This window comes from Oncorhynchus kisutch, unplaced genomic scaffold (assembly GCF_002021735.2).
Source record: "Oncorhynchus kisutch isolate 150728-3 unplaced genomic scaffold, Okis_V2 scaffold3971, whole genome shotgun sequence".
Lineage (NCBI taxonomy): Eukaryota > Metazoa > Chordata > Actinopteri > Salmoniformes > Salmonidae > Oncorhynchus > Oncorhynchus kisutch.
In genome coordinates this window covers 377,957-393,062 of record NW_022265916.1, presented here as the reverse complement: position 1 = coordinate 393,062, position 15,106 = coordinate 377,957, and the positions used below count along the sequence as shown (strand labels likewise).

General features: G+C 45.3%; 1 protein-coding gene across 1 annotated transcript; it reads left to right on the top strand.

Annotated features, from left to right (window-relative positions):
• The first annotated feature begins 1,831 nt into the window (after nt 1-1,831).
• Nucleotides 1,832-14,457, top strand: LOC116372934 (39S ribosomal protein L12, mitochondrial-like). Its single transcript, XM_031821410.1, has 5 exons — nt 1,832-2,053; nt 4,407-4,599; nt 8,648-8,722; nt 10,419-10,556; nt 12,374-14,457. The coding sequence occupies exons 1-5, from the start codon at nt 1,995-1,997 to the stop codon at nt 12,488-12,490; spliced, it is 582 nt and encodes a 193-aa protein (XP_031677270.1). The 5' UTR covers nt 1,832-1,994; the 3' UTR covers nt 12,491-14,457.
• Nucleotides 14,458-15,106: the final 649 nt, after the last annotated feature.

Below are 15,106 nucleotides of genomic sequence, written 5' to 3'. Positions count from 1 at the left end.
TAGTGATTAATTTTATTTCTGCTTTTTGTGACTCCACTCTTTGGCTGGAAAAATGGCTGTGTTTTTCTGTGACTTTGCTCTTACCTAACGTAATCGTTTGTGGTGCTTTTGCTGTAAAGCCTATTTGAAATCGGACACTGTGGTGGGATTAAAAACAAGATTACCTTGAAAATGGTATAAAATACTTGTATGTTTGAGGAATTTTAATTCTGAGATTTCTGTTGTTTTGAATTTGGCGCCCTGCACTTTCACTGGCTGTTGTCATATCGACCCCGTTAACGGGATCTCAGCCCTAAGAAGTTTTAACCAAAAAACAAACAAATATAATGATATTCCAAAAAAGGTCAGGAAATCAGGATGACAAATATAAATGTAAATTATATTTTGAAACAGTTCTATTAAGAACACACCAAAAACTACACATATCTAGGACTAAATATGGCTGTGAATGAGCTGAGAGACAAAGCAAGAAGAGGATTCTATGCCATTAAAAGGAACATCAAAATCAAAATTCCAAATAGAATCTGGCTCAAAATTTTCCAATCAGTTATAGAACCAATTGCTCTTTTTGGCAGCGAAGTATGGGGTCCAATCTCTAACAATGAATTTACCAAATGGGACAAACATCCAATCGAAATACTGCATGCAGAGTTTTGTGAAAAATGCAAAGAAAAACTCAAAATAACGCATGTAGAGCAGAATTGGGCCAATACCCCCTCCTCATTCAAATAGAAAAAATAGCCATCAAATTTTACAACCATCTAAAAACAAGTGACCCTAAAACATTCCATCACACAGCTCTACAATGTCAAGAGATGAAACAAGAGAAGAGTCCCCTCAGCCAGCTGGTTCTGAGGCTCAGTTCACCAACCCAACCCAAACCAACCTATAGAGCCTCAGGACATCACTCAGAATATCTGGCCCAACCAAATCATCACAAAACAAAAAGAAAAATATATCACCTATTGGAAAGACACCACATAAAATCAAAGTAAACGTCAATGCTATTTGGCTCTAAACAGACAGTACATGGTGGCAGACTATCTGACCACTGTGACTGATAGAAAACTGAGGAAAACACTGACTAGGTACAGACTCAGTGAGCACAGTCTGGCTATAGAGACCGGTTGTCACAGACAAACCTGACTGCCCAGAGAGGACAGTCTGGCTATAGAGACCGGTTGTCACAGACAAACCTGGCTGCCCAGAGAGGACAGGCTGTGCTCACTCTGCTCCAGGGGAGAGGTAGAGACAGAGCTGCATTTCCTATTACACTGTGACAAATACTCAGACCTAAGAGAATACTTATTTCACAAAATTATAATTCAATACAAAGAATATGAAACTATTTAAGATGAAGAAAAAATCAAATATTTATTGGGTGAAAAGCGTAAATGTGCAGTTTTGGCAGCCAAATGTGTCCTTCTGCCACAACCTGAGGGGCAGCCAGTGAAAAGTGCAATGTAATGTTGATCATATTTCCCATCTTGTTTTGTTTTGTCTTTCATACCATGTCATGTTGACACTGGTCTACTACTATTGCTTTAATGTATTGTTGTTCTCATTAATATTGTTGTTGTAGTTGTTGTTAATGGTAATCCCATGTCCACTACTACTATTATTATTGCTGTTGGTCCCACCATTTATAAATATATAAATATGTATAAATATATAAAATATAGATTTATATTTGTCTATGTATATACTTTGACAATGTAAGTAATAATGAACTTGCCATGTCAATAAAGTAAATTGAATTGAGAGAGCGAGAGAGAGAGACGCACACACTGAGATTGACAAACGGTACTTTGTTAATAAAGTTATTTAGTCGAACTACAACTCGTTTGTGGCGCAATGCATTGTGGGTAGGTCAGTAACAGAGAGTTGAGGACGCCATGTGCTATTGAGGGAGAAGGACCAGGACTGACAGGCAACGCTGTGACTCTGTGAATTGGAAATATCTGGAGGAGATCCCGGGGGCACAAATAATAAACATGTACTGCACAAGACATTGCATTCGGACCGCACTGCGAATCGCCGCAAAGACGCATCGGTAAGCGGGTGTCATAACCGGGGATCGTAGCTGCTTGTGTAAATTCTAGAACAGTGGGACACAGGAGCTAGATGGTTTGCTAACGCCAAAAGCGTCAAGGGCAGGGAATTGCTAGCTAATTTGCCATGCATTAACCATTTATGTGCCCCAAATAGTCGGAATCACATAGAACTATTAACATAATAACCCTGGGCTCATTCATTTGCTTTGTGAAGAACGGATTTTATGATCATAGCCAACCGCAATGCCACCTATTCCTCGTTAGCTAGCTAGTGAAGAACAATCTTGCAGCCCAATGGATTAATCCGTCACGGGGAATGTGTTGTAAAACCAGCTAACTAACTTGTAATCTAGAGCGAGAAGGCTCAGCAGTAAATAACGTTAGCCAGTTCCACGGACCTAATGCACCCTGTTCCTTCCTTATGAGACGTGCCAGTCAAGGTCATGTGTTTCTTGTATGGCATTTGTGTTTAACTTTAACAAATGGTTGTCATATCCTGTACCTTGCTAGAGCTTCTCTCCCGGTTCTGATTGGTGAATTGTATAGATTTTCACCATTGTATAATGATCCTGTCAACCTTACCGTGACAGTTGTACAACTGATTCAGAGGGGTTGGGTTAAATGCGGAAGACACATTTTGGTTGAATGCATTCAGTTGTGCAACTGACTAAGTATTCCCTTTCCCAACTGAACCAGGTGGAAAATTAGGATGAGAAATAGCAGCTAACTAGCTACTGCTATATTACTAACTGGTGGATTTGAAGAATCTTTGAGAGATCTGTGACAACATTGAATCAGTCATTCCCTTAGGCCTAGAGGGTTTTACAGATGAGACTCAAAAGGCCCCTAAAGTCACATCCAGGAGCCTAAATCTAATTCATTAGTGCATAGTTGTAAATTAATTTGCACCAAAACGGTCCATTTAAACCAATAGAAACCAAACTATTTTAGGTTGCACGCTCTACAGAGGAAACACTGGATTGAATGTAGAGGTCGACCGATTATGATTTTTCATTGGAGGACCAAAGGAAGCCGATACCGATTAATCGGCTAATGGTGACAATTACAACAACATTGAATGAACACTTTTTAAAAATGTTAACTTAATTACATAAATAAAATCAATTTAGTCTCAAATAAATAATGAAACATGTTCAATTTGGTTTAAATAATGCAAACACAAAGTGTTGGAGAAGAAAGTAAAAGTGCAATATGTGCCATGTAAGAAAGCTAACGTTTAAGTTCCTTGCTCAGAACATGAGAACATATGAAAGCTGGTGGTTCCTTTTAACATGAGTCTTCAATATTCCCAGGTAAGAAGTTTTAGGTTGTAGTTATTATAGGACTATTTCTCTCTATACCATTTGTATTTCATATACCTTTGACTATTGGATGTTCTAATAGGTACTATAGTATTGTCAGCCTAATCTCTGGAGTTGATAGGCTTGAAGTCAAACAGTGCAATCCTTGAAGCACAGCGAAGAGTTGCTGGCAAACGCAGGAAAGTGCTGTTTGAATGAATGCTTACGAGCCTGCTGCTGCCTACCACCTCAGTCAGACTGCTCTATCAAAAATCAAATCATAGACTTAATTATAATTAACACACAGAAATATGAGCCTTAGGTCATTAATTTGGTCAAATCCGGAAACTCCTTTAGAAAACAGAACGTTTATTCTTTCAGTGAAATACGGGACCGTTCTGGCAATGGGTGGCATCCTTAAGTGTAAATATTGCTGTTACATTGTACAACCTTCAATGTCATGTCATAATTATCTAAAATTCTGGCAAACTTTGTTATGAAGAAATGGTCTTCACACAGTTCGCAACGAGCCTGGCGGCCCAAACTGCTGCATATACCCTGACTCTGTTGCACAGAATGCAAGAGTTCCTTGAGTAAAAAAAAAAATCATGTTAGCAGGCAATATGCAGGTTTAAAAATATATACTTGTGTATTGATTTGTTAAATCATCACCCGTTTGGCGAAGTAGGCTGTGATTCAATGACAAATTAACAGGCACCGCATCGATCATATGCAACGCAGGATAAGCTAGTTACACTAGTAATATCATCAACCGTGTGGAGTTAACTATTGATCATGTTAAGATAGATGCTAGCTAGCAATGCCAGCTAGCAACTTACCTTGCATCTCAGTGCAAGAGGCGTCACTGCAGTACCTGGTTCGAATCCAGGCTGCATCACATCCGGCCGTGATTGAGGAGTCCCATAGGGCGGCGACACAATTGGCCCGGCGTCGTCCAGGTTTGCGAATAAGAATGTGTTCTTACCTGACCTGCCTAGTTAAATAAAGGTTCAATAACATAATACATTAACTGTGTGATTTGTTTCCCCAGGCAGGAGCTCCAGACACCAACGTCATGTGCCCTCCGAACACTCGGGACCAGCCCAGCCAGCCTTTCTGCTGTCATCGCCGCCCCCCCCCTGGATGGAGCCCCCAAGCAGTACCCCCCCAAAATCACCCAGCTGGTACACGACATCACCAGCCTCACCTTGTTAGAGGTGTCAGACCTCAATGAACTCCTCAAGGTATGGAACTGGAACATGTAGACTGTGTAGATTAACATAAGGAGACGTGGGCATCTGAGTCATTTAGCAGATGCTCGTATCCAGGGCCACACAGTCAGTAGACTGTGTAGATTAACATGAGGAGACGTGGGCATCTGAGTCATTTAGCAGACGCTCGTATCCAGTGCCACACAGTCAGTAGACTGTGTAGATTAACATGAGGAGACGTGGGCATCTGAGTCATTTAGCAGACGCTCGTATCCAGTGCCACACAGTCAGTAGACTGTAGATTAACATGAGGAGACGTGGGCATCTGAGTCATTTAGCAGACGCTCGTATCCAGTGCCACACAGTCAGTAGACTGTGTAGATTAACATGAGGAGACGTGGGCATCTGAGTCATTTAGCAGACGCTCGTATCCAGTGCCACACAGTCAGTAGACTGTGTAGATTAACATAAGGAGACGTGGGCATCTGAGTCATTTAGCAGACGCTCGTATCCAGTGCCACACAGTCAGTAGACTGTGTAGATTAACATGAGGAGACGTGGGCATCTGAGTCATTTAGCAGACGCTCGTATCCAGTGCCACACAGTCAGTAGACTGTGTAGATTAACATAAGGAGACGTGGGCATCTGAGTCATTTAGCAGACGCTCGTATCCAGTGCCACACAGTCAGTAGACTGTGTAGATTAACATCAGGAGACGTGGAGGAGGCCGTAGGAGGGCAACAACCCAGCAGCAGGACCGCTACCTCCGCCTTTGTGCAAGGAGGAGCAGGAGGAGCACTGCCAGAGCCCTGCAAAATGACCTCCAGCAGGCCACAAATGTGCATGTGTCTGCTCAAATGGTCAGAAACAGACTCCATGAGGGTGGTATGAGGGCCCGACGTCCACAGGTGGGGGTTGTGCTTACAGCCCAACACCGTGCAGTACGTTTTTCATTTGCCAGAGAACACCAAGATTGGCAAATTCGCCACTGGCGCCCTGTGCTCTTCACAGATGAAAGCAGGTTCACACTGAGCACGTGACAGACGTGACAGTCTGGAGACGCCGTGGAGAATGTTCTGCTGCCTGCAACATCCTCCAGCATGACCGGTTTGGCGGTGGGTCAGTCATGGTGTGGGGTGGCATTTCTTTGGGGGGCCGCACAGCCCTCCATGTGCTCGCCAGAGGTAGCCTGACTGCCATTAGGTACCGAGATGAGATTCTCAGACCCCTTGTGAGACCATATGCTGGTGCGGTTGGCCCTGGGTTCCTCCTAATGCAAGACAATGCTACACCTCATGTGGCTGGAGTGTGTCAGCAGTTCCTGCAAGAGGAAGGCATTGATGCTATGGACTGGCCCGCCCGTTCCCCAGACCTGAATCCAATTGAGCACATCTGGGACATCATGTCTCGCTCCATCCACCAACGCCACGTTGCACCACAGACTGTCCAGGAGTTGGCGGATGCTTTAGTCCAGGTCTGGGAGGAGATCCCTCAGGAGACCATCCACCACCTCATCAGGAGCATGTCCAGGCGTTGTAGGGAGGTCATACAGGCACGTGGAGGCCCACACACTACTGAGCCTCATTTTGACTTGTTTTAAGGACATTACATCAAAGTTGGATCAGCCTGTAGTGTGGTTTTCCACTTTAATTTTGAGTGTGACTCCAAATCCAGACCTCCATGGGTTGATACATTTGATTTCCATTGATACATTTTGTGTGATTTTGTTGTCAGCACATTCAACTATGTAAAGAAAAAAGTATTTAATCAGAATATTTCATTCATTCAGATCTAGGATGTGTTATTTTAGTGTTCCCTTTATTTTTCAGCAGTGTATATATTAATCCACAGAGCTCCTGCCTGTGGAAACAAATCATACAGTTAATGTATTTTTATAATCTAACCTTTATCAGTTAAGAACAAATTCTTATTTACAATGACGGCCTAGGAACAGTTGGTTAACTGCCTGTTCAGGGCCAGAACGACAGATTTTCACCTTGTCAGCATCGGGGATTCAAACCTGCAACCTTTTGGTTACAGGTCTAACACACTAACCACTAGGCTACCTGCCTCCCCTACACTCTAACCACTAGGCTACCTGCCTCCCCTACACTCTAACCACAAGACTACCTGCCGCCCCTACACTCTAACCACTAGGCTACCTGCCTCTAACCACTAGACTACCTGCCGCCCCTACACTCTAACCACTAGACTACCTGCCGCCCCACCACTCTAACCACTAGACTACCTGCCGCCCCTCCACTCTAACCACTAGACTACCTGCCTCTAACCACTAGACTACCTGCCGCCCCTACACTCTAACCACTAGGCTACCTGCCGCCCCTACACTCTAACCACTAGGCTACCTGCCGCCCCTACACTCTAACCACTAGACTACCTGCCGCCTCTACACTCTAACCACTAGACTACCTGCTGCCCCTACACTCTAACCACTAGGATACCTGCCGCCCCTACACTCTAACCACTAGGATACCTGCCGCCCCTACACTCTAACCACTAGGCTACCCTGCCGTCCCTACACTCTAACCACTAGGCTACCTGCCGTCCCTACGCTCTAACCACTAGGCTACCTGCCGACCCTACACTCTAACCACTAGGCTACCTGCTGCTTATATGTACTGGTACCCTGTGTATAAAGCCATGTTATCATTGACTCAGTACTGGTACCCCGTGTATAAAGCCATGTTATTATTGACTCAGTACTGGTACCCCGTATATAAAGCCATGTTATCATTGACTCAGTACTGGTACCCCGTGTATAAAGCCATGTTATCATTGACTCAGTACTGGTACCCCGTATATAAAGCCATGTTATCATTGACTCAGTACTGGTACCCCGTGTATAAAGCCATGTTATCATTGACTCAGTACTGGTACCCCGTATATAAAGCCATGTTATCATTGACTCAGTACTGGTACCCCGTGTATAAAGCCATGTTATCATTGACTCAGTACTGGTACCCCGTATATAAAGCCATGTTATCATTGACTCAGTACTGGTACCCCGTGTATAAAGCCATGTTATCATTGACTCAGTACTGGTACCCCGTATATAAAGCCATGTTATCATTGACTCAGTACTGGTACCCCGTGTATAAAGCCATGTTATTATTGACTCAGTGCTGGTACCCCGTATATAAAGCCATGTTATCATTGACTCAGTACTGGTACCCCGTGTATAAAGCCATGTTATCATTGACTCAGTACTGGTACCCGTGTATAAAGCCATGTTATCATTGACTCAGTACTGGTACCCCGTGTATAAAGCCATGTTATCATTGACTCAGTACTGGTACCCCGTGTATAAAGCCATGTTATCATTGACTCAGTACTGGTACCCCGTGTATAAAGCCATGTTATCATTGACTCAGTACTGGTACCCCGTGTATAAAGCCATGTTATCATTGACTCAGTACTGGTACCCCGTGTATAAAGCCATGTTATCATTGACTCAGTACTGGTACCCCGTGTATAAAGCCATGTTATCATTGACTCAGTACTGGTACCCCGTGTATAAAGCCATGTTATCATTGACTCAGTACTGGTACCCCGTGTATAAAGCCATGTTATCATTGACTCAGTACTGGTACCCCGTGTATAAAGCCATGTTATCATTGACTCAGTACTGGTACCCCGTGTATAAAGCCATGTTATCATTGACTCAGTACTGGTACCCCGTGTATAAAGCCATGTTATTATTGACTCAGTGCTGGTACCCCGTATATAAAGCCATGTTATCATTGACTCAGTACTGGTACCCCGTGTATAAAGCCATGTTATCATTGACTCAGTACTGGTACCCCGTGTATAAAGCCATGTTATTATTGACTCAGTACTGGTACCCCGTGTATAAAGCCATGTTATTGTTACTCATTGTGTATTTATTATTACGTGTTTTACTTTATTCCATTCTCTTTCGCTCTGTATTGCTGGGAAGGTCTAAGTCAGCATTTCACTGTTGGTCTACACCTGTTGTTATTAACGAGGCATGTGATGAGTAACATTTTGATTTGCTCAATGACTTCTCCAATAAAGTATGTTTAAATTTTTTTTATCCCAGAAAACCCTGAATATCCAGGATGTTGGGATGATGCCAATGGGAGCCATGACTGCAGCAGCAACACCTGCAGCTCTGGTAAGACGGGGATTGTTTCAGTGTGTTTCAGTGTTTTATTCAATATGTTTATCAAGCTTCTTTACCTGTGTTGGTTACCCTGCCCTTACACGATGCCCCGTGGTTACCCCTTACACGATGCCCCGTGGTTACCCCTTACACGATGCCCCGTGGTTACCCCTTACACGATGCCCCGTGGTTACCCCTTACACGATGCCCCGTGGTTACCCCTTACACGATGCCCCGTGGTTACCCCTTACACGATGCCCCGTGGTTACCCCTTACACGATGCCCCGTGGTTACCCCTTACACGATGCCCCGTGGTTACCCCTTACACGATGCCCCGTGGTTACCCCTTACACGATGCCCCGTGGTTACCCCTTACACGATGCCCCGTGGTTACCCCTTACACGATGCCCCGTGGTTACCCCTTACACGATGCCCCGTGGTTACCCCTTACACGATGCCCCGTGGTTACCCCTTACACGATGCCCCGTGGTTACCCCTTACACGATGCCCCGTGGTTACCCCTTACACGATGCCCCGTGGTTACCCCTTACACGATGCCCCGTGGTTACCCCTTACACGAGGCCCCGTGGTTACCCTTACACGAGGCCCCGTGGTTACCCCTTACACGAGGCCCCGTGGTTACCCCTTACACGAGGCCCCGTGGTCACCCCTTACACGAGGCCCCGTGGTCACCCCTTACACGGTGCCCCGTGGTTACCCCTTACACGGTGCCCCGTGGTTACCCCTTACACGGTGCCCCGTGGTTACCCCTTACACGGTGCCCCGTGGTTACCCCTTACACGGTGCCCCGTGGTTACCCCTTACACGGTGCCCCGTGGTTACCCCTTACACGGTGCCCCGTGGTTACCCCTTACACGATGCCCCGTGGTTACCCCTTACACGACGCCCCGTGGTTACCCCTTACACGGTGCCCCGTGGTCACCCCTTACACGATGCCCCGTGGTTACTCCTTACACGATGCCCCGTAGTTACCCCTTACACGATGCCCCGTGGTTACCCCTTACACGAGGCCCCGTGGTTACCCCTTACACGGTGCCCCGTGATTACCCCTTACACGATGCCCCGTAGTTACCCCTTACACGACGCCCCGTGGTCACCCCTTACACGGTGCCCCGTGGTCACCCCTTACACGACGCCCCGTGGTTACCCCTTACACGACGCCCCGTGGTCACCCCTTACACGGTGCCCCGTGGTTACCCCTTACACGATGCCCCGTGGTCACCCCTTACCCCACATGACTTGATCTAGGAGGTAGCCCTGCAGAGCACTATCTATAAAGACCCTTTCTATCTATAAAGGCTATAACCTCTTTTAGTTTCAATGCCCAATGTAAGCCTCTTTACTGCAATGCAATCGTTGTGCTTGACTGTACACATCAACATGTCATGTAGTGTCCTCAGGGCATAGATAGAGCATGTTTCAACCTGGCATTGTATTCATTCTGCTCCTACAGGCAGTGGAAGAGGACACGGCACCAGGGCATAGATAGAGCATGGTTTAACCTGGCATTGTATTCATTCTGCTCCTACAGGCAGTGGAAGAGGACGCGGCACCAGGGCATAGATAGAGCATGGTTTAACCTGGCATTGTATTCATTCTGCTCCTACAGGCAGTGGAAGAGGACGCGGCACCAGGGCATAGATAGAGCATGTTTTAACCTGGCATTGTATTCATTCTGCTCCTACAGGCAGTGGAAGAGGACGCGGCACCAGTCAAGAAAGAGAAGACACACTTCACAGTAAAACTGACAGAACTGAAGGCAGCAGAGAAAGTGAAACTCATAAAAGAAGTGAAGAACTGCATCCAAGGCTTGAACCTGGTGCAGGTCAGATGGTCTGTTTGTCTCTGTGTGATGTCACAGCCATCCAAGGCTTGAACCTGGTGCAGGTCAGATGGTCTGTTTGTCTCTGTGTGATGTCACAGCCATCCAAGGCTTGAACCTGGTGCAGGTCAGATGGTCTGTTTGTCTCTGTGTGATGTCACAGCCATCCAAGGCTTGAACCTGGTGCAGGTCAGATGGTCTGTTTTTCTCTGTGTGATGTCATAGCCATCCAAGGCTTGAACCTGGTGCAGGTCAGATGGTCTGTTTGTCTCTGTGTGATGTCACAGCCATCCAAGGCTTGAACCTGGTGCAGGTCAGATGGTCTGTTTGTCTCTGTGTGATGTCACAGCCATCCAAGGCTTGAACCTGGTGCAGGTCAGATGGTCTGTTTGTCTCTGTGTGATGTCACAGCCATCCAAGGCTTGAACCTGGTGCAGGTCAGATGGTCTGTTTGTCTCTGTGTGATGTCACAGCCATCCAAGGCTTGAACCTGGTGCAGGTCAGATGGTCTGTTTGTCTCTGTGTGATGTCATAGCCATCCAAGGCTTGAACCTGGTGCAGGTCAGATGGTCTGTTTTTCTCTGTGTGATGTCATAGCCATCCAAGGCTTGAACCTGGTGCAGGTCAGATGGTCTGTTTGTCTCTGTGTGATGTCACAGCCATCCAAGGCTTGAACCTGGTGCAGGTCAGATGGTCTGTTTGTCTCTGTGTGATGTCACAGCCATCCAAGGCTTGAACCTGGTGCAGGTCAGATGGTCTGTTTGTCTCTGTGTGATGTCACAGCCATCCAAGGCTTGAACCTGGTGCAGGTCAGATGGTCTGTTTGTCTCTGTGTGATGTCACAGCCATCCAAGGCTTGAACCTGGTGCAGGTCAGATGGTCTGTTTGTCTCTGTGTGATGTCATAGCCATCCAAGGCTTGAACCTGGTGCAGGTCAGATGGTCTGTTTGTCTCTGTGTGATGTCACAGCCATCCAAGGCTTGAACCTGGTGCAGGTCAGATGGTCTGTTTGTCTCTGTGTGATGTCACAGCCATCCAAGGCTTGAACCTGGTGCAGGTCAGATGGTCTGTTTGTCTCTGTGATGTCACAGCCAGATGAGGATTCTTCTGTTCTTTGTAATCATTTGTCCTTTCCATCTCTTACCACACATGTTCCAGTGTCCACGCTTAAAGGACACGCAGTCAAATCAGTCTGAGACATAGGAAAGCCCTGGGTTGGAGGCCTTTCACTCTGTGGTCCTGCTCTCTGTATGTATATAGTAGGTTAATATAGAGGTTGGAGGCCTTTCACTCTGTGGTCCTGCTCTCTGTATGTATATAGTAGGTTAAGAAGTTGGAGACCTTTCACTCTGTGGTCCTGCTCTCTGTATGTATATAGTAGGTTAAGAAGTTGGAGGCCTTTCACTCTGTGGTCCTGCTCTCTGTATGTATATAGTAGGTTAATATAGAAGTTGGAGGCCTTTCACTCTGTGGTCCTGCTCTCTGTATGTATATAGTAGGTTAATACAGAAGTTGGAGGCCTTTCACTCTGTGGTCCTGCTCTCTGTATGTATATAGTAGGTTAATATAGAAGTTGGAGGCCTTTCACTCTGTGGTCCTGCTCTCTGTATGTATATAGTAGGTTAAGAAGTTGGAGGCCTTTGTTCTCTCTGTATAATCCACCTTCTGTTTCTTACTCTGAAATACATACAATCATGTCTGTCTAGGAGGTTGCTTTGTGTTATTGTTACTATAGATCCTCTGTCCTCTACCAGGCTATGAAGTTGGTTGCTTTGTGTTATTGTTACTGTAGATCACTGATCTCCTCTGTCCTCTACCAGGCTAAGAAGTTGGTTGAGTCCCTCCCCCAGGAGATCAGAGCCAATGTGTCCAAAGAGGAGGCGGAGAAGCTGAAGACAGCCCTGGAGACAGCAGGAGGCACTGTGGTGCTGGAGTAGAACGTCCCTCCTCTCTCCCTGCCTCCACCTGACTGACCCCATCCACTGTCTGGCTGCTGTTACTCCTGTCTTCTATCTTTCTGTTGTATACAGCAGGAAAAGAACAAAGGAACCAATGCCTTGGAAAAGGAAACTAAAACCTAGCCTTTTTGATAACGTTGCTGTACTAGCTACCAACTGGACGGTGTGAGGCGGGAGAAACGAACTCAGACTGAACTCCTCAGGCTCAGAGCCTGAACGCACCCGCCCACCGCCCGGCCGCTCGTCAGTTCCCTCGCCCATTTGTCTTGTCTTGTTCGTCTGTCTGGCTCTGTCCCGATCCTCCACCCTTCTCCTGAAGTGTGCACTTCTCTTGGGTTCTTTCTCACATTGGTTTAACAACGGTGGAAACTCAACTCCCTCAAAGCCAATGTTTACATCAGCCCCATGTTTACAAGTCCACGACTGGGAATATGAGGGTACAGGACAGGAGAAGGGTGGATAATGGGTACTTTTGCCCATCTATCAGTCTGGTACTTTTGCCCATTGGTCTGCATTCAAGCTGGACTTGGCCTCCTGTCTGTATTCGTCTGGGGGTGAGTTTCCCTGAAAGCCTCGTAACTAACGTGGCATGTTATTTCTCCTGACAACCGAGCCTCCACGTTGACCATTGAAATATCTACGTTTGACTGTCTGTATTCTCCAGAGGAGGCTGATGGGAGGAGCTATAGGAGGACAGGCTCATTGTCATGGCTGGAATGGAATTATGGAATGGAGTCGAACAGGTGGTTTCCATTTGATGCCATTCCATTAATTCCATGTCAGCCATTACAATAAGCCTGTCCTCCTATAGCTCCTCCCACCAGCCTCCGCTGGTATTTTATGTGCGTTAATGAACCAAATTCGTCAAATGGACATTTAGCTGGTTGTTCTTTGAGTGGTGTGAGTCTGGGTCATCAAGAGGACTGAGGTACCACGTTGGCAACCAAGCTTTTTTTAGAAACCCTCCCCCTGACTGGTAAGACTGCCGTGTTATCTAGAACCAGGAGAACGGAGCTGTGTCCTCGTTACGGGTTGGAACCGGAACAGAACTGAAAAGTAGCAGAAACAGAACCTGGAACGAAAGTGATCCATACTGATCCGGAACAGAACCATTATTTTAAAAGCATGGGAACCGGTTAATAGCGTTCTTTTACATTCCAGGCGTTTCTACTCTCACAAAAAAAACGCAACAAAGTGCCAAGCCAAGGCAAAGCCCTCACTCTGTCACTCAGAAACATATTCCAGTATCTGCCTGCAAGCTGAAAGTCTTTACCGGTGTGTGTGCATGTTTAGGCTACCCCCCCCTGCTCTATCCGCACTGATTGGTGAAGTCATTTAATTAGCTAAATGTGAAAGGGTGGGGGAGTTGATTTTAAAGGTTAAAAAAAAGGAATAGAAAGGAACGCTATAAACCGGTACTTTTGTTTGGTTTGAACCGGTTCAGAATGTTATTTTGCTGGTCGGAACAGTGGAACGTAAACAGTTATATTAGCGTTTTCCTGTTCAGAACGAAACGATTGGAGAAAATGAATCTTGGTTCCAACCCCTGGTCTTTATACTGTATGGCTGATATAGGATCAATGATGAAGTGATTAAAATAAATAAAAATACAAGTTACATTTCTTTGGTTGGTTGAATATAATCTGAATATAATCTGAATATAATCTGAATATAATCTGAATATAATCTGAATATAATCTGAATATAATCGGAATATAATCGGAATATAATCGGAATATAATCGGAATATAATCGGAATATAATCGGAATATAATCGGAATATAATCGGAATATAATCGGAATATAATCGGAATATAATCGGAATATAATCTGAATACAATCGGAATACAATCGGAATATAATCTTACATTGGATCACGTTTTGACAGATTAGATTGTGCTGTAAAGACTATGAACGATGATTAAATAGTACCTATGTGAAATGTATTCATAATGATGTGATTACATATTTAGATTTTATGTAAAGCTATGTTTGGTGTTTGACATACTATATTTTGAATTCATTAGAATTTGAAACAAAGTGCATTTTAATATGTAAAAGAGCCACTAGGGGGCAGAAGAGAGCGGTGCTGATTCTCCCAGGACAACTGGCAGCCCCGCCTGATTCTGTCGGCCCATGGATCAATCTCTCCCCCAAAAGGTAAATCCTATGGGATCTCAACTTACTGTTAAGAGTTATAATAGGAGAATACACCAAGGTGCAATTTAGAAACGTGGTTTTACATCAGCAGCATTTCTCTTTATGCCAGTCACTGAATTAGCCATGTCAACTAAACATTTAGATTGGTAAATTAGTCTAGAGGCCAGCTAGCAATCATGGTCAAATCATGGGTCGGCAGCGTAGCCTAGTGGTTAGAGTGTTGGACTAGTAACCGGAAGGTTGCAAGTTTAAATCTCCGAGCTGACAAGGTACAAAGCTTTCGTTCTGCCCCTGAACATGGCAGTTAACACACTGTTCCTTGGCCGTCATTGAAAATAAGAATTTGTTCTTAACTGACTTGCCTAGTTAAATAAAGGTAAAATAAAAAATTACCAACTGGGGACGGCAAACATTTCTCTCCACCCGATTGGCAAA